General features: G+C 50.0%; 4 protein-coding genes and 1 pseudogene across 4 annotated transcripts; 3 read left to right on the forward strand and 2 right to left on the reverse strand.

The window, feature by feature from the left end:
- On the forward strand, nucleotides 1-867 carry LOC104141525 (olfactory receptor 52N4-like; annotated as a pseudogene).
- Nucleotides 868-2699: 1832 nt separating this feature from the next.
- Nucleotides 2700-3659, reverse strand: LOC104141524 (olfactory receptor 51E2-like). Its single transcript, XM_009670862.2, has one exon. It carries the CDS (start codon nucleotides 3609-3611, stop codon nucleotides 2700-2702), a length of 912 nt encoding a protein of 303 aa, XP_009669157.1. The 5' UTR covers nucleotides 3612-3659.
- Nucleotides 3660-7594: 3935 nt separating this feature from the next.
- On the forward strand, nucleotides 7595-8467 carry LOC104141523 (olfactory receptor 52K1-like). The gene has a single exon (XM_009670861.2). It carries the CDS (start codon nucleotides 7595-7597, stop codon nucleotides 8465-8467), a length of 873 nt encoding a protein of 290 aa, XP_009669156.2.
- Nucleotides 8468-14030: 5563 nt separating this feature from the next.
- On the forward strand, nucleotides 14031-14984 carry LOC104141521 (olfactory receptor 51L1). Its single transcript, XM_009670860.2, has one exon. The coding sequence runs from the start codon at nucleotides 14031-14033 to the stop codon at nucleotides 14982-14984; it is 954 nt and encodes a 317-aa protein (XP_009669155.2).
- A 5527-nt stretch (nucleotides 14985-20511) lies between these two features.
- LOC104141520 (olfactory receptor 51G2) lies at nucleotides 20512-21447 on the reverse strand. The gene has a single exon (XM_009670859.2). It carries the CDS (start codon nucleotides 21445-21447, stop codon nucleotides 20512-20514), a length of 936 nt encoding a protein of 311 aa, XP_009669154.2.
- Nucleotides 21448-22096: the final 649 nt, after the last annotated feature.

Below are 22096 nucleotides of genomic sequence, written 5' to 3' on the forward strand. Positions count from 1 at the left end.
ATGGATGAACTCCTGTTCTGCTCCATGGACCTCACTGCCATTATGGGCAACTGCGGTCTGCTGCATCTCATTCAAGCAGAGGAGACTCTGCACAAGTCCGTGTGCTCTTTCCCCTGCGCACTCTCCAGCACAGACAGTGATGAGCATCTTGGCCTGCCCAAGGCCTTGTGCAGCTTCTGGCTGAGGCTGAAGGAGATTGACTTTGATGCCTGCCTAGTCCAGATGCTCTTCGTCCACACAGTCACCGGCACAGAGTCTGGTGTCCTCATGCTCATGGCCCTGGACCGGTAGGTACCTGGCTGTCTGTTACGCCTGGAGTTGCACCACTGTCCCCACCAGCCCTCTCGTCACTGCTGTTGGCCTTGGCAACTTCCTCAGGGGAGTGGTGCTGGGCTTCCTTTCCCCTTCCGTGCCTGGTGGCTGCTGCACCAATATCATCCCTCACACGCACTGTGACCACATGTCCGTGGTGAAGCTGGTTTATGTCAGCATCCTGGTTAATGCTGTCCTTGGGCTGCTGGTTGTCCTGCTGATAGGGGACTTCAAAATCCTCTGCATCGCTATCTCCTCTGCCCTGATCTTCCAGCCCATGGAGGGCCTTTTCTCCAAGGAGGCAAGCACCAAAGCCTTCGGCACCTGCACAACCCATATCTGTGCCATTGCCATTTCCAACATCCTGCTTTCTTGGGAGTGGAGGGAGGCACAACTTCACCTGCCATGTCCACATCACCAGGGCCAACCTCTACCTGGTCCTTACCCACCATGCTGAACCCCATTGGCTATGGGGTGAAGGTCAAGCAGAGGCGGGAAAGCTTGATGAAGCTGTTTAACTGGGGGATGTCCATTCAGCTCATGACACCTGAATAGTGCTGGAAGCAAAGCAGAAAACATTCTGCACAAGAAGACATTATCCAAAGAGCTACACCCTTCTCCCCACTCCCCTGCTGGGGAGATCATGGTGGTTCTTTGGACCCTCTGTGATTTCTGAGGAAACTCTGCCTCTGTTTGAGCTGATCAACACTCACAGGCCATCTCTGGGCTGCTGTGGACTTTTGAGCTTTTTGTTCCTGAAGAGCTTCTTTGCTACTTCTGCTCAAGCATAGGAAAGGTTATGATCTGAGGTTTGGGGCCACAGGGATTCTCATTCATGCACTTAGTTGCGTATCTTCTGGCTTTTTTAGCTGTCTTTTTGGTGGTGATGCTTCTGATACTATGATTTCTATTGCCTGAGTTATTTATTCATGTGCTAGATCAGTGCTGCAAATAGAGAACCAAAGCCAATGAAACCCATGATATTTCTGTTGAATTAGTGCATCTGCTTCCCTTATTTCTACCAAGACTCAGGAAAAGAAACGTGTTCTGCTACACAGTTTACATACAAACAAATCTGGGCTCTTAAAAAGGAGACTGCTGTTCACAGTATCTAACAAATTTATGTGGCACAGGAGCAAAGCCTGGCAGATTTTACTAGTATGTCTGTAGCTGCAGCCTCCCCTTCCCAGCTGCACTGAGAGCCCTCATGCACAAAAATCCCAAACACCCTGCTGAGCTGTGGCTGGAGCCTGGAGCGACGGACTGGAGGGCTGGGTGTAATGGGGAAGAAGAGCAGCCTTGGGCTTAGCGTTTGGCAAAGCTCTCAGTGCTGGCTGAGGCAGGCACTAAGGCCAAACCGCATACGTGCTGGGGAACAACTGGCAGATCTGTGCATGAGGACCACTTGAGGCCAGCCTCTCTTTGTGTGACACCAAGTTTCAGGTCCCCAGCTGTAAAAGGGATGTCCCCTCCTAACCGTGGGAAGAGGCACACACAGTGCTGCCTTATTTGCAAATGGCAATAGCAGCCATGCAGAAATACCTACGAAGAATGCAAGACAGGGCCCGGGGCCTGTGTCACGATGCTGAATAACATGGGAGGTCAATGCCGTGAGCAAAGGACAAGCTATGAGAATGCTTAAGGAGGAAGAGGATCATTTCACAGATGTTTTCTGCTTCTCTCTATGCTATCAGAAGATGGATTTCCTGAATTTCTGAACTTCTCCCCACAAATATCCTGAGTTGATATTTAAAAATACTGTTTTGCTTTTTGCTGAGTGGATTCTGAGCTAACTGGTTCCTAATTCAGGAAACACAGGTCAACATCAGATTTCTGCTGCAAATTTCTGCTTCCACAAATAGGCTTTCCATGAGCATTCAGTGATATTTATCTAGAATTTGTGCACCCTTCTAGAAAAATTCCTTCCAAAATCACTTTCTAAATTGTAATCAGTGAACAACTGCAAAAAAGTAGACACACTGAAAAAAATTAATATTAGATGAAAGTGTTTTGCACCATCTGTCCATCCCTGCGACTACCTGAGATGCACTGCATAGAAACGAGCAAGTCCACAGCTACATGGTAACTCTTGAAGGATTCTGATGGTGTCCATAAAGCTACCCAACTGTCTAACACGTGTGGCCTTTTAATACAATACTAGCATTTCTTCCCAAAGTATATTTGCTCTCTGATTTCCAGTCATAAATTATTGTTATTTGTTTTGCGATAGTGACTTGAGAGCCTGCCAAGGGCTAAGACAACATGATAGGAACACAATCCCTGTCCCCAAAGCTACCAATCCAAGTGAAGAAAAGTCAGTACGTGGGTGAATTTCAATGAGCAATTCTAACATTGCAATTGAAATCTCAATTAAACTCAGGGTCCTCCTAGGCATGTATCTGTTTGGTCCTCACCCCATAGATGATGGGGTTGAGCACAGCAGGCACCAGGATGTAGACGTTCCCCATGGCAACACGAACCAGCGGAGCCAGGCCTCTCCCAAACCTGTGCACCACGGACAGCCCGATCAGGGGCACATAGAAGGCCAGGACCACGCAGATATGGGCAACACAGGTGCTGAACGCCTTGAGCCTCTCCTTCCACGATGCCAGGCGCAAGACGGCCCTGAGGATCAGGACGTAGGAGATGCAGATGAGGAGGCCGTCCAGCCCCATGACCAGCAGGATGGCGGTGAGACCATAGACCAGGCTGGGGGTGGTGTTGGCGCAGGCCAGGTTCATCACGTCCTGGTGCAGGCAGAAGGAGTGTGACAGGACCCGTGAGCTGCAGAAGGGAAGGGGCAGGAGGAGCAAAGGTAGGGGCAGGAAGAAGAGGACTGCCCTGGCCATGGCTGCCAGGCCTATTTTCACCGTCAGGGCATTGGTGAGGATGGCGGCATGTCTCAGCGGGTGGCAGATGGCCACGTACCGGTCCACAGCCATGGCCAGGAGGACGGTGGACTCGATGGCCGACAGGGTGTGGATGAGGAACATCTGGAGGAGGCAGGCGCCAAAGCTGATCTCCCTGGTGTTGAACCAGTAGAAGGAGAGGACGCGTGGCACTGTGGACGTGGACAAGGCCAGGTCAATGGCCGCCAGCATGCAGAGGAAGAAGTACATGGGAGCGTGCAGGCTCGGCTCCGTCTTCACGATGAACAGCACCGCACAGTTGCCTGCGATGGCCACAATGTATATGGAGCACAGGGGGATCGCCATCCAGAAGTGGGCAGCCTCCAGCCCAGGAATGCTGGCCAGAATGAAGGAGGAAGGGCTGAGATCGGAGCTGTTGGGGAAGGGCATGGCACGTGGGGCAACGTGCAGGCACGCTAGTCCATCCCACTTCCTCCATGGCAACAAAATATTATTGTATTTTTATTGAACCAGGAAATTAGGGTGGTTAAAAGCCATGGAGATGAACACCCAAATATTTCATGGGCTTTTAACAAGAGTTTTTATATTATGGGAGAAGTTGAATACTCGAATCAATAATTAAAAGTTTGTTAACTGTCAATAAATTTAATTAAGTGAAATTCCCTGAGTTGGGACTGTTTTGTCTGTGACAGAAGCTCTTCACTTCCTTGGTCTCCTTCTTTGTCCACCCTACTTTTATGTGCTGCTCCTGGTAGGCCTCCACACGGGCCTGCTATGCTTTCAGCATCATACTTCCACCAGCTAAGCTCTCTACGTTCATGTTTCTCAACACACGGTTCACTGGTGAGTTTGGACATCCAGCCCCTTTTTACCTGCTTCTGTTCTGGCACAAGGGGCTTGCCTGGATTTGTGATCTCTGTGACCCTTCCAGGAGCACAGAACAGTGATGTTGGGGGTGATGGGATCCATCTCTCTGTTCTGCCCTACCTGGTCTCACAAATGGTGCATGGGGCCATGCCTCATGGCCTGCGCAGCTGAGCAGCAGCTTCTCTCCTACTCCAAAGTGTGATCTGATCAACAGGCTAGCTGCACTGGGGACACCTCACCGCAAGGGGCTAGAGGCCAGACCACAGGGCCCTGTGGTTGGGGAGCGCGTGGAGGGGGGCAACACGCATTCAAAGGAACCTCTTCAGAAAACCCTTCCAGCTGCACTCTCACACCAGGACTCCCCCCAGCACGTGGTCCTGTAAGCCAGAGGTGGGCCTGCCAGGCAGCCTGGTGCTCCGTAGGTGATCCCATCATATAGTGCAATGGATAGACTCCCATTCATTGCAAGCTAAGGTACCTGATTTGAACCACCTGATCTGAAAGGTGATTTCATTTCCCCTGTGAGGCTTCTCGTCGTGTTCACAGTACAATCAGGAATGAGGAGACTTGGATGGGGGGGAGGCTCACTGTGGCCAATGCAGAGAAGAAACAGCAAAGCATCTTGGCCACTGCACACCACTTTGCAATTATTGTAGCCTTTCCCATAGCCGGTGTCTCTGCACCTCGGTTGCAGTGCTGTGACTGTACAGCACTTAGCGAGGCAGAAGGTGGCCCACCCAGCCAGGATGAGACCTCTCGTAGAGCTAGAGAAGAAATTCTGAGGAGTACCGGGCACCGGGGATGGTTGGATGGGCCTCCCAGAGTTGGTGGCAGTAATGAATTGCTTGGGTTTTGTAAAAGGAGACGGGAAAAGTCATCTGCATTAGGGATCAGTCATTCATTGGTGAAGGGAAACAGCTCAGAGGGAACGTAAATCACCGTCCTACCTCCATGTTCTGCCACAAGGGACCGTTAGTATTTTTCTCCAGCTCCGAAAGGCAAGAGTTAATGCTGGTCTTCTGCAGCTGAACATGGGAGGGTGACAATTACATGGCGATTCCCTGCCAGTTTGTGAAATCTTTCCCCTGGAGACAACTGAGCTATAAACTCTGCAGCTGCAGGTCAGCCTTTGGAGTCTGCTCAGCAGGCTGGAGGGACTGAGGTCTGCCACATACTCACAGCTTGTTCGGAAATCTGGTGAGTCCTCTCCGGGAATCAGTTGGCATGAGCATTGCTGCGCTGTTTGGGGCAGGGAACAGAGCGAGCGAGAGCAGAGGAAAGAGAGAGTATGAACCAAGTCCTGATCCGCAGTGTGATGAAAAAACCAAGCTTGAATTCCTCTGATATATGGTTTTATTTGTAGTTTAATCTGGGAACGCGTGTTGGGTTCTTGCATGTCAGTCTCAAGGGTCTGTAGAGTATATGCAGACTGACATAAAAGGATCTGCACTTAGACAGCTAAAGAAGTGGCCCGATTTTTGCCAGGATCTTGTTAGTTCTCCTTCTTCCCCCAGAAGCTTCTAAGCTCAAGGTAGGAGAAAAGCACCAACCTTCAGCCTTTCCTGCTGGTTGCTGGCTGTAGGTAGGAGCTCGCAGGCAGCTTATCTTTCTAGGACATAAGAAAACTCGTGCTGAGTCAAACCAGAAGCCCAGCTACGCTGGTAACCGGTCTCCAGCTGCGGCTGCACCTCTATATGCAGCTGGCAGAATGCCCCCAAGGTGTGCTGCAGGGGTCCTGGAAGACCAGTGTCAGAGACATGCTGGGATGAGGCTGTCAGGGCTGCGTGGTCCTCATGCTGCTTGGACCCCACCTGCTGCATCCTTCCCTATTTGCTCCAGGAAATGAGAGGCATTTTGAACCCATGTTCCTTTCCTGCCCTGGGAAGTCGCCTGGCTCCAGAGAGCTCCTTTTCAGGCCACTGCTGCCGGCACCCTCCCGTCTCCACCACCAACGGAGTGACATTGCCTGGAAGCTCCCCCAAGGAGGGGTGGCCATGGGTGTAGTCACAGGATGCTCCATGAGGTCCCCTGACTCATGCCCCTTCTGCAGCAAGGGGAGATGTCAGTGCCTGGGTGCATTCAGCGCACCGGCACGCTGACCCTCTCCCAGTTTCTCCAGAGCTTCCTTTTGTGCTTCTGGCTGCACCCTCCCTCTTCCCTCTTCACACCTGTTCTCCACCACCTGAGGTCCCCCCAGCTGCAGGACTCCCTTGCCTTTCTGTCCATGGAGGGAGCTGGATGGCAGATCCAATGCCTGTGGGGCCTGCTGCTGCCCCTCATCCTCCCAGGTCTATAGTGGAGCATCCTGGGGCAGCATCAAGGCTCTCAGACCCCTTCAGGAGCAGCAGGAACTGTTGGTGTGCCCTACTTGGTGATCCCTTCTATTTCTCTTATTTTACATTTGGACCCTCACAAGCAACCCTCACACCTATCCTTAGGGAAGAAGTCCTTAGGAAGCCCTGGTAACACTGGTGGCCTGAAGAAGATCCAGCCCTTTCCTCCAACTCCTTGCAGAGACACCAGGAAGGCACATCATGGCTCCCCCTCTGCACCAGGGGAAAATCTTGGGCAGCACACGCAAAGTTACAGGCTCAGCTGATACTCAAAACACTGTGGCTCGATGAGGCTCAGAAATGAAACCTCCAGGTGGAGCTCATTAAAAATAAACAGAGCTGCAGCCAGAAATGGGCTGCCTAGTTTATTGCTTCGCACACATGCTCAGTTGCCACAGCAGTGGGCATGGGCATGAGCTCTAAGCCAGTTCAAAGCTCTGGGCTTCAAAGCGGTAACAGTTACAACTGTTAGGTCTCCTGAGGGGAAGGACACGGGATGCCGAGCAGGCTGTGAGAGCCAAACGCAGAGAGGTGGACATCAATCCACAAGAACACATGCACAGCCTTTAAGGACAGAAGGCACTTTTCTCATCGTATCGTCTCACTTTCTGCCTTAGCCATGCTAGAGAATCCAGTCAGTGACTCCTGGGGCAGCCTCAGAAACACGGGGTTGAACAAGTGCATCTTTTCTAGAACCATGTCCACCTTCTAATTAGAGAAGTGGAACTAAAGGAACATTTCTGGCACCTCTGGGAAATTCCCTTCTGATGGTACGTTGCATCTTAGTTCCAGCTGTATAGCCCAGTTGTGTCTGATGTTTGGAGAGTTCACATCACTGCTGTTAGAACATATCATATTTTCTCTTCTAAATTAGAAAGCACTGCGGAAATTCACACCTCAACAATGGTGGTCACACTTCATATTTTATAGCACTTCCCTTTGTTTTTGATATACTCCACAGACTGTCCTTATCATGATTTAATAAGAAGCAGTGCAACAACTCGACTTCACACATTCGAAGGGATTTGCAGTGAAAGTGGCACAGCCTATGTATGTTCTGCAAAGTCTAATGAATCTTTCTATTAGGTTTCATTGAAAAGAAAGACTTTAAGGTGAAGCTTGCAAAGGATGCCTCTCCACGGCAACTTCCCTGCTTCCAGCAACACCACCCCACCTGTGTTTTTCCTGACTGGCATCCCTGGGCTGGAAGCTATGCACCACTGGATTTCCATCCCGTTCAGCACAGTGTTTGCCGTAGCCCTTCTTGGGAACAGCATCCTCTTGTATGTGACAAAGACAGAGCCCTCTCTCCACAAGCCGATGTTTTATTTCCTTTCCATGCTGGCTGTCACTGACTTGGTGCTGTCCCTGACCACCATGCCCAAGATGCTGAGCATCTTCTGGTTCAATGCCCAGGAGATCACCTTCCGTGCCTGTCTTGTGCAGATGTTTTTCCTTCACTCTTTCTCCATCATGGAGTCGGCAGTGCTGCTGGCCATGGCTTTTGACAGGTACATTGCTGTGTGTAACCCCCTACGATACAGCTCCATCCTGACCAACTCCCTGACGGTCAAGATTGGGCTGTTGGGTCTGGCCAGGGCATCCGGACTCATGTTGCCCCTGCCCCTCCTCCTCCACCGCCTGCCGTACTGCCGCTCCCACATCATCTCCCATTGCTACTGTGAACATATGGCAGTGGTGAAGCTGGCCTGTGCTGACACCAGGTTCAGTAACATCTATGGCATCTTTGTGGCTGTCTTTATCGTAGGGTTGGATTTACTGTCCATTGGGCACTCCTACCTCATGATCCTGAGAACTGTGCTGAGCCTGGCGTCCAGGGAGGAGAGACTGAAGGCACTCGGCACCTGCTTCTCCCACATCTGCGCCATCCTGGTCTTTTACACCCCTGTGGTTCTCTCATCAATAATACACAGGTTCAGTCACCACGTTGCCCCTCACATACACATCCTGATGGCCAATTTGTACGTTCTCTTACCTCCCATGATGAATCCTATAGTGTATGGTGTCAAAACCAAGCAGATTCGTGACCGGGTGCTCATTGCGTTTTCTCGCAAGAGGCTCTAAAGTCCAGGTGTCATCTGCTGCCGCTCCACGTTCAGCTGCGGCTTCTTATCAGGCAGACCCCAGAATGATGTGGGCCTCTCATGAAGCTTCTCCAGGCACGTCCCTCCTGAACAGGCCCCATTATCCCAGCTGCACTATGGACGCGCTGTCTATAGATGCAAGGGCAAAGTGCCTACTGCGTCCTGAGTTACTTGCTCCACTCTGGGTTTGGCAGAGTGGGAAGTCTGGCCCATCTTTGGAGGATGCAGCACACGGACCAGATGATCCAGCTGTGCTGTGCTGATCAGCACACCTAGACCTAAATATTTCATGGGATTTTAACAGGAGTTTTTATATTATAGGAGAAGTCTACCTGGGGGCATGACCTACAGATTATGTGAATTGATAAGTTCCTAAAGCAAGAGGTTGTCATCAAAATCATCACATTTGGCCATATTTCTATTTCTGCATAAAATTTCATTGAGATTTGCTGTTTGCTTTTTATTGAAAAATTTCATGCCCTTCCCAATTTAGTAGTTAGCTCTTGATTCTGTCTGTTGAGATGTATGATCTGAGCAGGATTGTAGGCAAGATACTGTAGTGCTTTAAGAGCCTGTTTCTGACAGTGATGTGGGTTAGATTTTCGAGAGAATTTGGGAAGCTAGATTTGCCTGCACCTAGTGGGTGATTCAATGACACCAGGATCAACTTGACCCCTAATTCATGCTAATCTCCTGCTGCAGTGCTGCTTTTGGATCCACTCTCCTGCCACCAGAAAATCACATTTACACAGAATCACAGAATGCTGAAGGTTGGAAGGGACCTCTGGAGATCATCTAGTACAATCCCCCTGCTCCACCAGGATCCTCTAGACCATATTGCCCAGGATCACGTCCAGACGGGTTTTGAATATCTCCAGCAAAGGAGACTCCACAACCACTCTGGGCAACCTGTGCCAGTACTCAGTCACCCTCACAGCAAAAACATTTTTCCTCAGGTTCAGATGGACCTTCCTGTGTTTTAGTTTGTGCCCGTTGCCTCTTGTCCTGGGCACCACGGAGAAGAGTCTGGCCCCATCCTCTCGACACCCCCCCTTCAGATACTTGTACACATTGATCACATCCCCCCTCAGCCTTCTCTTCTCCAGGCTAAACAGGCCCAGCTCCCTCAGCCTTTCCTCAGAGGAGAGATGCTCCAGTCCCCTCATCCTCTTTGTAGCCCTCCGCTGGACTCTCTCCAGTAGGGCCATGTCTCTCTTGTACTGGGGAGCCCAGAACTGGACCCAGTACTCCAGGGGAGGCCTCACCAGGGCTGAGGAGAGGGGCAGGATCACCTCCCTCCACCTGCTGGCAACACTCTGCCTAATGCACCCCAGGAGACCATTAGCCTTCTTGGCCACAAGGGCACATTGCTGGCTCATGCTTCACTTGTTGTTCACCAGGTCCTTCTTTGCAGAGCTGCTTTCCAGTAGGTCTGTTGCCAGGCTGTCCTGGTGCAGGGGATTATTCCTGCCTAGATGCAGGACCCTGCACTTGCCTTGGTTGAACTTCAGGAGGTTTCTCTCTGCCCACCTCTCCAGCCTGTCCAGGTCCTTCTAAATGGCAGCACAGCCTTCTGGTGTGTCAGCCACTCCCCCCAGTTTGGGATCATCAGCAAACTTGCTGAGGAAGCACTCTATCCCTTCAACCAAGTCATTAATGAATAAGTTAAACAATCCTGGACCCAGGACTGACCCCTGGGGGACACTGCTAGCTACAGGCCTCCAACTAGATGCTGTACCACAGGTCATAACTCTCTGAGAGGTAGTGGAGCCTCCTTCGCTGGAGATATTCAAAACCCGTCTGGATGTGATCCTGAGAAATATGCTCTAGAGGACCCTGCTTGAGCAGGGGGCTTGGACTAGATGATCTCCAGAGGTCCCTTCCAACCTAAACCATTCTGTGATTCTGTGATTCTGTGAGCTCTGCTGTACAGTCCGTTCTCAATCTATCTCACTGCTTGCTCAGCTAAGCCATACTTCCTCAGCTTGCCTATGAGAATGTTGTAGAAGACAGTGTCAAAAGCCTTGCTGAAGTCGAAGGAGACAACATCCACTCCTCTCCCCTCCTCTACCCAGCCAGTCATTCCAGCAGAGAAGACTATCAGATTGGGCAAGCATGATTTCCCTTTGGTGAATCCATGTTGACTACTCTTGATCACCTTCTTGTCCTCCACAAGCTTAGAGATGACCTTCAGGAGGAGCTGTTCCATCACCTTTCCAGGGATGGAGGTGAGGCTGACAGGCCTGTAGTTTCCTGGCTCCCCCTTCTTGCCCTTTTGGAAGACTGGAGTGACACTGGCTTCAAGGCATGGCAGATGAAGCCTGGTAATAGGCACCATAAATTTTATCCAAAAACCCTTATCACCTGTTTAATTTTCCTGATTTTTCTTTTATTTGGCCATCTCGGGATCACTTCAGCTTTAGAAGGGCTGAAGTGTTCTGGTTCACTATGTCCTGCATCTGCAGTACATGAATCACACTTGAAAGAAATCTTCATTCAAAAAATAGGACAGCCTGCTGGCTAGGCTACGATATGAGACATCATAACTCAGTATTAAGTGAGATAAAGCTGTGCAGAAAATGAGCCTGAACAGCACATAGAACATCTAGTGCTTTGGTGTTTTTTTCCAGTCCAAAATTTTGGCTCTGGCCAACCAGCATAGAGACAGTTTCCCGACAACTGCTTACATTAAGATACCAATAAAACCAACAAACCTGTAACCCATTTAGGGACCTTCTGAATGGCAGATGGTATCCAGGCCATCTTATTTAATAGCCACCGACAGCTCCACTCATAGTAAGCTTTTCTAATGCTTTTTTTTTTTTAACCTGTTTATGCTCCTGGCACTTGCAGCATTCAGCAGCAATGAGTTCCACAGTTTCTTGTGAATTTATTTCTCTCCTGAGCTATTCCTTTTCCAAGACAGTGAATTCTCATCTATTCACTCTGTGTATGGAAAATGTTCCATGACTCGGATCATTTTCTATCTTTCTTATTTCTACTACATCTCTTTTTGAGCTGAGATAAACAAAAACGCATATAGCATTTCAAATGCCAGATTCATACGTTGGCAAAATGATTTTGCTCTTTCCTCCTTTCTTAACAGTTCCTCCTGTTGTGTGCCATTGTGCGTTCTGGGCTGACCTTTCCAGGGACTGATCTACAATGCCCCAAGGGTTTCTTCCCTAAGCGGCAATGAGCAGTGCACAGGCTGTCCAAGAAGCTCCATCTCCATCCTAGAAGAATTCTCTGGTGCCACCAACATTTCCAGTCAGAGGTTTTCAAGAGGGGAATTGTGGGGAGCGAGGCCTGCGGAGGGCAAGTGTGTGGTCATCACCCTGGAGAAGGTGCCATTGCGGGGCTTGGATGGGCTCGCACTGAAGTCAGGGCATGGAGTTGGAGCCTCACTGCACTGGAGGAGCAACGCAGATGTGGGGGACAGACTCTGCTCCAGCATGCACTGGCATCCACTGCCAATGGAGGCATGCCTGCTTTTGAGCACTCACAGGGTTAAAATGCAGAAGTGTTTGGTGGCAGACACTTTTCCCCACTGGCTGGGGACCCCAGGAGAGTGTTGCCAAGATCCTACATAGGCACAGAGGTGGGTGGAGTGAGTCTGGGAGGCACCTGAGCTGGGCATGGAAACCCAGCAGGCAGAGAGGCTCAGGTCTGAGCCTTCCTCACGCATGGCTGTGGTGAGTGTGCATCTTGATTGGGGATGGGGAGGACTGGACCATGACCTCATGCCCACTGGTTTCCATGGAGGCAAGATGCCAGGGTCTCTCACGGCTGTGGAGAGCTGTGTCACTACAGACCCAGGGAGCCAGATCTGCCATAGGGGGCTAACCTAGACATGGTCAGCTCCTGTTTGGGCTCATTGGTGAGAGCAGTGGCTCCGGGCTGCTTTCAGTCAAGTTTAGTTTGGTTCTGCTTTAGGATGAAACACAAATCTGCCTCACCTCAAGTGTCTCTCCCTCTCCATGGACTGAGACTCCCTTCCCCCTTTCTGTCACCCCTCCCCTGGCTGGTGATGCCCAGCAATGTGTTTGCAGGGTCTCCCATCTGCCCTCAGGAGCCACCGCTTCTGAGGACACAGGGAAGAGCTTCCCAGATAGGTCTCATCATTCTTTTTCTCAGACAGGCTTCTCTGCCTTGGGCTGCCTGAAAGCCTCTTCCTTGCAGCAATGCTTTGCAGGACTGCAGGACTGCAGGACTGCTCTCTCCTCCTCCTCTTCCCATGCTGCCAGCCTTTGGGATGGTCTCAGCTGGGAGCACATCCTGATATTAAACAGTGGCTCAGTTTCCCATCTCAGTATCTGGACAGGTCTGGAGCAATGCTATTGCCTTGACTGGTTTGCCTCCAGATTTGACTGTGAAATTGAGGAGTATAAGAAGAGAGTCTTGCCATGTATCTGCACTCTGAAGCCTACTTCCCAACTTACATTTCTCTGCCTCTCTTCTTTGCCTCCTCAAACAGGAGATCTGGGAAAGGAAGGTCCCTCAGGATGAGTTTGAGTGTATTGTGGTGGAGGGGGAATCAAGAGGAGAAAATAGTGGTGGTAAAAGCTGAAGGCAAGTAGATGAAGATGAGGGGTAAAGGAGATGAGTTTCCTGCTCTTGTCTATTTAACGATCCCCCTCTCTCATAAAGTGCGTCCATGGGCTGACCATGAAGGGGTTATGAGTTACGATCAGAAGGCCCGACACTTGACTTGTTTGTCTAGGCTAAATCTGGTGTTAGTTTAGTGATAAGGTGCTGGTATGGATTTGGTGCAAGCTCCCAGTACTCATGCTTGCTACTCCATCTCCAGAAGGCCCTACATGATCTTTGAATACAGGTTAGTTGCAGCCAGACTCGATCAATGCTGTCACGTTTCCATCCTCAGCGGAGTCTCTGGGAACCCAGGCACCAAGGTACCTGGGCAGGGCAGGCAACGCAGCAGGCAGTTCTTCCCCAAAGACAATACTGAAAAAAAAGTCCCTCTGTTTACCTTTCCAGTCTCTTATTTCAGAATCTCCAAGTCTCTTTTCCTTTAGACCAAGTTTTCCTGAGCCATCTCTGAAATCCACGGCTGGCCGCTAGCCATGCTGTAATCCCATGCATCATAGAAAGTGTCCTAGCCTGTCCTCATCTCTGGGGACTGACACTGCAAGTGTGCTCATGGCCTTCGTTGAAGTCCAAGTGCCAGTTTCTGTGACTGTGCAGCAGGTGCAGGCAGAGTCCATTGCCTGCTGGTACAGCCCAGCACGGCTCTTGGTAAGGCCAGGATGGGAACTTTGAAGGGGAGTCTCAGCCAGGTTGTGAGCCAGCAGTGAAGATGAAAATGCAGTTTGCAAGATTTGGCATGTGCAAGGACATTCTCGAGTCCTCTCCAGGCTATCAATGGATACTCGTATGTCCACTCCTCTTGAGCTCCTTTGACACCTCAGGAGGGCTTTTTGCTTAGGCACAGACAGGATCTTTTGTCATCCATGCTGCTTTCAAATAACAACACTGCTTTTAGCCCTAGGGCACAGAGCTGATAGCACCAGCACTGTATCGTGATGCTTTCCAACCTCACTGTGGACAGCCCAGCCGTATTCCTTCTGACGGGCATCCCTGGGCTGGAAAAAGTCCAGTCCTGGCTCACCATCCCACTGTGTACCATGTATGTGGTAGCAGTGATGGGGAACTGCACCATCCTCCTCATTGTCCACGCAGACCCGAGCCTCCACCAGCCCATGTACTATTTCCTGAGTATGTTGGCCCTCTCTGACCTGGGCCTCTCAGTGTCCACTATGCCCACGATGCTGAGCATCTTCCTCCTCAAATCCCGGGAGGTGAATGTCAATGCCTGCATTGCCCAGCTGTACTTCATCCACACGTTCTCCCTCATGGAGTCAGCCGTGCTGCTGGCCATGGCCTTCGATCGCTTTGTGGCCATCCAGCAGCCCCTCAGGTACACCTCCATCCTGACGGACTCGACTGTCCTCAGGATTGGGCTGGCATTTGCTGCAAGGAGTGTTTTTATGGTAATGCCTACTCCCATTCTCCTCCGTCGGCTGCAGTTCTGCCTTCCCAACATCCTCTCCCACTCCTTCTGCCTGCACCAGGATGTCATGAAGCTGTCCTGCTCTGACAGAAGGATCAACAGCATCCTTGGGCTATTTGTTGTTGTCTCCACCATGGGCCTGGACTCTGTGCTCATTGTCCTCTCCTACATTCTGATCATTGGCACGGTGCTGGGCATCGCATCCCGAGATGAACGCCTCAAGGCCCTGAACACCTGTGTCTCCCACATCTGTGCTGTCCTGATCTTCTACATTCCCATGATCGGCATTTCCATGATCCACCGGTTTGGGAAACATGCCTCTCCCCTTGTGCATGTCCTTATGGCTGATGTCTATGTGCTGGTGCCCCCAGTGATGAACCCCATTGTGTACAGCGTGAAAACCAAGCAGATTCGGCAGCGGATACTCCTGAGATTTCACAGGCAAAGACCACTGGAAGAACACTAAGCTTTTGTTAGACACCCATTATTCAAACAGCTTTGCTGGTAAGAAGATATTGTTGTCCCAACTGTTCCTATTTTCTTGCTAGAGTTTACTGCCCCACACGTCTGTTAAAGGGATCATGGGAACATGCCCTGCGTACTTCCAGACCATCCTTTCACCAGCTTGGCCTGGAGGAGGAGATCTCTTCTTGTACCCTGGGGGGGCGATGGGTTTCCTCACTCCTGCTGGCCTCCAAGGTATGGTGAAGGTGGTACACAGGTACCACACTGTTCACTGTGTTGTTGCTCCCTGCAGGCTCACAGGTGCAATGTCATGGACATGGGCAAGACTAGGAAGGAGCAGGCTCATTCTCTCATGAAATCCCATTTAAAAACGAAAGAGAGGTTACAGTAACGCTTGACAACAAGGCATAAGAGCTCCCAAAGAGGTTGATTTCTGGGTGGCTACCGAATAGTAACACAGATGTAACAAAGAATTGGAGAGAACTGCGAAAGATCCATGTTTTAGCACTGTATTTAAACTACATGTATTTAAATCCGTTCATGTCACTGTTGCAGGATACTGGTGAAGCACCTTGCTTAGGAAACAAGAAATTTGCTGTAAGAATAATCTGCAAGTCTATTTGAGGGAGAAAAGTAAGAGCCACCATCTCCTTGTGCTTCAAACTATGCAGCTGTGAAGGGAGAGGAGGAATCTGAGGGTTGAAAGCGGTGACTGTTGCTTAGGCAAACTGGAGCTGCAGAACTGGCTTAAATGCAAAATGGCTGGAGACCTGACGTACAGGATTGTTGAAAGTATAAAGCAGTGACTGCTCAGAGCACTGAGATAGCAGCAGGGACAGCAACGTAGGTTTCAGAACAAATTCCAACCCGGCCATTTTTGAAAAAAACTGTCTTTACTGAGACCTCGCCTTGTAGATGCTAGCGGTGACCTGCTGTCAGAGTAGATGTACAAATCCCTGTGACCCATCTGAGCAATGCCTGGGTTTGGCAGAATTCTCCTTTCTGCTTTTCTGCTCTGTGTCTTTGCTCCACAATGATGAGGTGGCGATTCATCCAGACTTCCCCCTAGAAACCTTCTTTAGACTGAAGATCACAAATCTACTCTCACACATACATTTTTGTGTGCATGCAGGCTGTGCTCTCAGTCACACCTCTGAGCTCTCCGAAGATGTCATTGCCCCATCACCCCCTTCACGCAGTGCACCGGCTCCCAGCTTCTCCCTCATCAGTGAGATCCCACCATTCAGCCAACCCTCACCCCGCCGCCCCTCCAGTGCTCTCCCGTGGTCTCATAGTGCCTCCCTCAGCCTGGAGCACTTGTCTGCCAGTCCACCCTGCCCACCATGGGCAGAGTGTCCTTCATATTCACCTTTCCCCTCGTGTCCCGCCAAGCTGGGTTTACGACTCAGCATAAGGGAAGAGCCCCCCAGAAGGGCTCCCTGCTATACCAATGCATGCTGGGGTGGGACCACAATAAGGGGCTGAAGCTATTGTTGGTTAATCTTAAAAATAAAACTCCACTTCCCAGTTTTTGCAGTTTTCCCTCTTACTTATGCTTTTCCAGGGCAGTCTTCTAAGTATTCAGTCCAAAACTTGCAGGCACTTTCCCTCCTGAGACATTGAGGGCATGAACAACAGCCCCATCATGGTCATCCTGCAAGTGGCTAAAATTCACCTGTATTGCAGGAGGTCATGGTTTGCCACAAAGCTACCAAAGGCCATTGACAGGAGCACAGACAACTCCATGAGCAATGGTGAGTGAATGAAAAAGAGACGAGTAAAACATTGCATTGATTTCCCTGCAGTTAAACCAGAATATACCCAGCACAATGTGTACTGAGGACAGAGATAGACTGATGTTAGTGGTGGACAACATGGCCAAGAAAGAGAACGTGGGATTCAGTTCTGTTTTGCTGCATAAAGGATGATGCCGTTGGCAAGAATTACAGTGAAATATATGGAGCAGAAAAGGAGAGCAACCTAGAGGTGAGAAATTTGCAGCCCTGGAAGCTTGTCGGGGGAAAATTCTAGGACTGATCTGGTGTTCTTGAACGTTGACATGAGTGCCATACAGATTTGCTTGAGCTCCCAAGCTGTAAATGTAAGAACAATGCCCATCAAATATGCTATTGTCACTAGCAACAAGCATTTAGAGGCAAGAGTGAAGCACAGAGAAAGAACAGTGCATCCTGCTTCGATTTCCTGGATTCAGACCCCGTCTGGCTCAGACTCAGTCCTACCTCACTGAAACCAGTGGAAATATTTGCACTGACTCTAGTAGTAAAGGAAAAAGGCTGTTATATTTCAAATTCCCCTTGAACCACTTGCACTATTACCCCTTGCGATAGTATTCACAGACTCATACCCCATCATGCTAGACCCTGAACAGTTGCCACGACTAGAAACATCTGTACTCCTAAAGGGTTCCTGATCTGGTCTGTCACAGACATAAACAAGTAGTGTTTGTGGAGGAAGGAGGTGGTGGTAAATGCCTTTGTCCCATCACAAGTAATCATGTTATCTTATATAGAATAGAAGTCTCAGGAAAGGGTTAAGGTTTGCATTTTTAGTTTCCAGGGCATTTTGAAGGTAAGGGTAAAAAACTGCCTTGCCAAGTCCAAAGTGAGCATATTCTTGCTTAGTTTAAATTCTGCATTTTTCTCTTCAAAGTATAGCTTGTCAATTCAGATGTCTCCCATCCCTGTGCTCTACAGCTGGTACACAAGATAAGTTCTGCCACAAACAGGGAAACCTCAAACTGAAAAATATGTTCACAACACACTGTCTCGGAATAGCTTTCTTCATCCCACAGTCCTACTGAAGGTCCTGCTTGACAAGCAATAAATTCAGGGTGCACGTGAGGGGAATATGCTGGGAGCACCATGGGAGAACAGATGATTTCAACTGTAAGCACTTCTTTTGCACCTGTTCAGCACCTGGTACACTGTGGGTACAGCCCTTGGTGGGCGCTAGTCCTGAGGATGAGGCTGAACATTTGGAAATGAACAATGGAAATGAGGCTCAACCTCCAGACCTGTCTGCAGGAGCCCAGCACTGTGGAGCGAAGGGCTGCTCAGCTCTTCGGCGGGCAGAGCACTATGCTCTGCACCCAGCATTTCAGCATGTGCATTGAGCCACTTCACCATGCTTCGCTATCCCTCTGGGGGAACAATATAGGTGATGGAGGAAATTCTGGAAAAAACAACAGCTTCCCAAGTTGCTGATAGACCCGCACCTCACAGACAGAACAGTAGGAAGAGAAAGGTATCTGGGCTGCAGAGACCGGGTAAGCCACAGGACACCCTGTGTTATAGGACACCCTTACCTGTCACTTGGGGCAGAGCAGTGTGCTGGAATAACTCACCTGCTCCTGATAATTTTGTCCGTGTATCTTCATTTGAACCTGTCCTCCTGCATGCACACCTCTGCATTGTGACACAACTCTCAATCTCCTCATCATGCCAGCCACCCAGCACACCAAAATATTCACCTCTTGGAAAGGCTCCTTGAGACAGAGGAGTGAAAATTAGCTGAACTGCTGGGCTCAAAGAGCTGTAATCGGCAGCACCAAGCCTAACTGGAGGCCAGTCACTAGTGGTGTCCTCCAGGGGTCAATACTGGGTCCAGCATGTGGTATGTGCTGCTCTCACTGTCTCTCGAGTATGTTAAACCTAGGAAACCATGGAAAAGGGGTTAGAGTGCCTCCTAGTAATGGGAGGCTGGGTTTCCATAGCCTCCTGGGCAGGCGGAGGTCTGATTTCCACCCTCATGCGTCAGTGAAACAAGATGCATTAAACAGTCGCTCCTCAAAATGCATAAACAGTCTTGGATCGAAGATTACTCCCATTGCTGGGCTACAGAGTCTTGGTCTTCTCCCCTCCTATCCCCTAGCTCTCTGTATCTGCAGGTTAGGGTAGTGCTGTGAGAAGGGTGGACAGGCCCACCAGCTAGGCTGATTGTCAGAGCACATGCCTGGAAAGCCAGAAAGTGAGTGGACCTCTGAGGCTGGAGAGGCCTTGGAGGGCCTTCTGTTCCCTAGGAGAGAACCTGGGGGAAATGCAAAGGTATCTGCCTCCAGGACTTGTACTGTGACATGTCAATGCTGGAGTCTTCCCATAAAACCTCCTGGCCACCTCACATCAAGCATATCCCAGCATTAGAGGGAATGAAGCATGCAGATCACCCTCTTTCACCCTTTCAAGGTCTCCCTCCTACATTTGTAGCTTGTTTGTTGTGCACTGAATATCCATCTCAGTGACGAGCGTGGGTACACATCTGTCAATGCCTGCGGTGGAGAGCATTGCACGCATCCTTCTCCCTCCCGAGCCCCGATCCTGCATTCCACTACCCCAGCAGCGAAGCCTGTGCAGCTGATTGCTGGGACAGCATTGCACTCAGTGCTGCTGGGGTGTCTTGGACATGCTACTGGCATGGCTGCAGGACCAAGACCCAGGGCACTGCAAACGCAGGAGCCACCTGGGTGTCAATCCCATTTGGACTAAGGTTTGGCCTGGACTTTTACCACTTGGACCTGACAAAAGAGCACAAGCTCTGGGCAGGCACAGCAGCGGGGACTGCAGCTACCTGAGCTGAGGAGAGGGCTGACATGGAAGCACGGCAACCGCAGTTAGATAGCCAGCCTCTACTGGCTTTAAACAAGTGATTGACTTGCCAAAGGTGGGCTAACTGGACAGGGAATTTAACCCCAGCCTCATGAGGCAGCCACTAGGAGGAGGAGGGGAACTTAGAGAGGTGGAAGCAGCCTCTGGTCATCCTGGCCAGACCTTGGTAGCTGCAGGAGGTTCAGACCAGCTTGGAGCTACTCTCAATCCAGCTGGTTGGCAGCTTTTCTCAAGCAGTCATCCAATACCTGGCCGAGGCAGAGCATACATAGCCTGGTTCCTAGCTCAAAGTTGAGCCTGATCCTCCAAGGATGGGAGGAGGATCCCACGGTCTGTAACTGTGGGGTGGTATAAGTGGTGCAAAGACAGGTGCAGCGTCTCAGCATCCTGCTGGGACTCCTAAATGTCAGCACCCACCTCCTGCCCCCAAAGCCCCCTCCTCTGTCTCTGATGTAGGGTGGCAGTTTTGCAGGAAGACCCCCTGACAATGGGCAATCATGCCTGCACCAACCCAGCAGACAAGCACATGTTTTGTGCTTCCAGCATGCCTGTCACAGACCTCACCCCCAGGCACCAGGTGCAGAAGGTGGGGAAGGTGTGTGAAAACAGCTAGATACTCAGCCACTGAGCACCCCCGGTGCAGGTCTTTTGCTCAGCCAGTACCAAACAAGGCTTAAGAAGACTATTCCTGCTGTCACTACAGCATGTGCATGAGTGCGTGGAGAAAGGAAAATAAAAATTCCTCAGCTTTTCTCTTTATTGCATGTACAGATGTGTGTTGATACCGGACTTGGCCCAGGCAAAGTTACCCTTACAAGCTGTACTATCTTGGATTTAAAACAGCTGGTAATTTCCAGTTGCATCATGAACAGAGGTGGGGCAGAGTAGGGATATGACCTGACCTTGTCACCTGAAGAACGCCCTGGCAATGTGGGCTCGTATCTTCTTGGTTTTCACACTGTAGACGATGGGGTTCATCAGGGGTGGGACCAACAGGTAGACATAACCCATGAGAATTTGCACCAGGGGAGAAGAGATCCCCCCGAACCGGTGTATCACAGACAAGCCGATCATGGGCGTGTAGAACAGCAAAACAGCACAGACATGGGACACACAGGTGTTGAGGGCCTTGAAACGCTCCTCCTGGGAGGCAATGCTGAGCACGGCTCTGAGGATCATCACATACGATAACAAGATGAGAAGTGAGTCCACACCCACGGTACAGATGATGACAAATAAGCCGTAGATGCTGTTGACTGTGATGTCGGAACAGGCCAGCTTCATGACTTCCTGGTGCAGGCAGTAGGAATGGAAAAGGACATTGTCCCGGCAATACCGAAACCTTTTAAGGAGGAAGGGGAGTGGAAATATTAGACCCACACCTCGTACCATGAACGCTAGTCCCATTCTTACTATTCTAGGGGTGGTTAAGACAGATGCATACTGCAGCGGGTTACAGATGGCGATATAGCGGTCAAAGGCCATTGACAAAAGCACAGAGGATTCAATGAAAGAAAGCGAGTGGATGAAGAACAGCTGGACAAAGCAAGCATTGATGCTAATCTCTCTGGTGTTAAACCAGAATATACCCAGGATGGTAGGCATGGTGGAGATGGATAAGCAGATGTCTGTGAAAGCCAGCATGGAAAGAAAGATGTACATGGGCTCATGGAGGCTCAGATCTGTTTTTATAATAAACAAGATGACAGAATTTCCCAGCATGGAAATAACATACATGGAGAAGAACAGGATGGAGATCCAGAGGTTCATGCCCTCCTGGCCAGGGATGCCTGTGAGCAGGAATACTGTGGGCTTCATCTCCGTGTCATTGAGCACGAACATGGCACACGGGATGGAGCTGAACCCCTTCAAACTGTCCTTCCTGAAAAGGATCACAAGAGATGAGATGATATTTATTTGTGTTATCCCACTGCCAGTTTGAATGAAGGCACTCCAGAGGGCTCAAGGAAAAGGAAGTAGGCAAAACAAAAATCTTGGGCTTATGCTGTCAATAAGAGATCTGGAATGAACCCTGGCCTGAGATCCCTTTGTTTCTGAAATACCTGGTGCTAGTGACTGTCTGAGGAGTTTGCTAAAAATCTCATAATAAAATAAAACAAACAAAGAAAACCCTCAGGGAGAGGGCTCCCTGCTGAACTCGGGGGGTTATGTGGAAAAGCAGGAAAGTCTGCAAAACCTTTCCAAAAATAGTTCCTCTGCTATACACACGTTCATCACAAATGCACAGTGAAAGAAAGGTGTTTATTCCACATATTCATCCAGCCTTAACCTTATCTACCCATGTGTTTCAGTACCTCCTGGATGGGTGAATTTTTATTATTACTTTTTCAGCATAGCTATGCACTACCAACAGGTTTTTTTTTTTTTTTTCTAAATCTTGTCTAAACTTGTGGTACCCAGTTCTACCATATCCTCTTGATCACCTGTCCAGATAAAGGTCAAGGTTCTGGCTCTCTGGGGACTAGAAGCT

This window comes from Struthio camelus, chromosome 1, assembly GCF_040807025.1.
Source record: "Struthio camelus isolate bStrCam1 chromosome 1, bStrCam1.hap1, whole genome shotgun sequence".
Classification (NCBI taxonomy): Eukaryota; Metazoa; Chordata; class Aves; order Struthioniformes; family Struthionidae; genus Struthio; species Struthio camelus.

What these genes read in the sequence shown, in the direction of transcription:
- LOC104141524 (XM_009670862.2), bottom strand. Translation starts at nt 3,611, where the DNA reads ATGCCCTTCCCCAACAGCTCCGATCTCAGCCCTTCCTCCTTCATTCTG.
- LOC104141520 (XM_009670859.2), bottom strand. Translation starts at nt 21,447, where the DNA reads ATGTTCGTGCTCAATGACACGGAGATGAAGCCCACAGTATTCCTGCTC.
- LOC104141523 (XM_009670861.2), top strand. Translation starts at nt 7,595, where the DNA reads ATGCACCACTGGATTTCCATCCCGTTCAGCACAGTGTTTGCCGTAGCC.
- LOC104141521 (XM_009670860.2), top strand. Translation starts at nt 14,031, where the DNA reads ATGCTTTCCAACCTCACTGTGGACAGCCCAGCCGTATTCCTTCTGACG.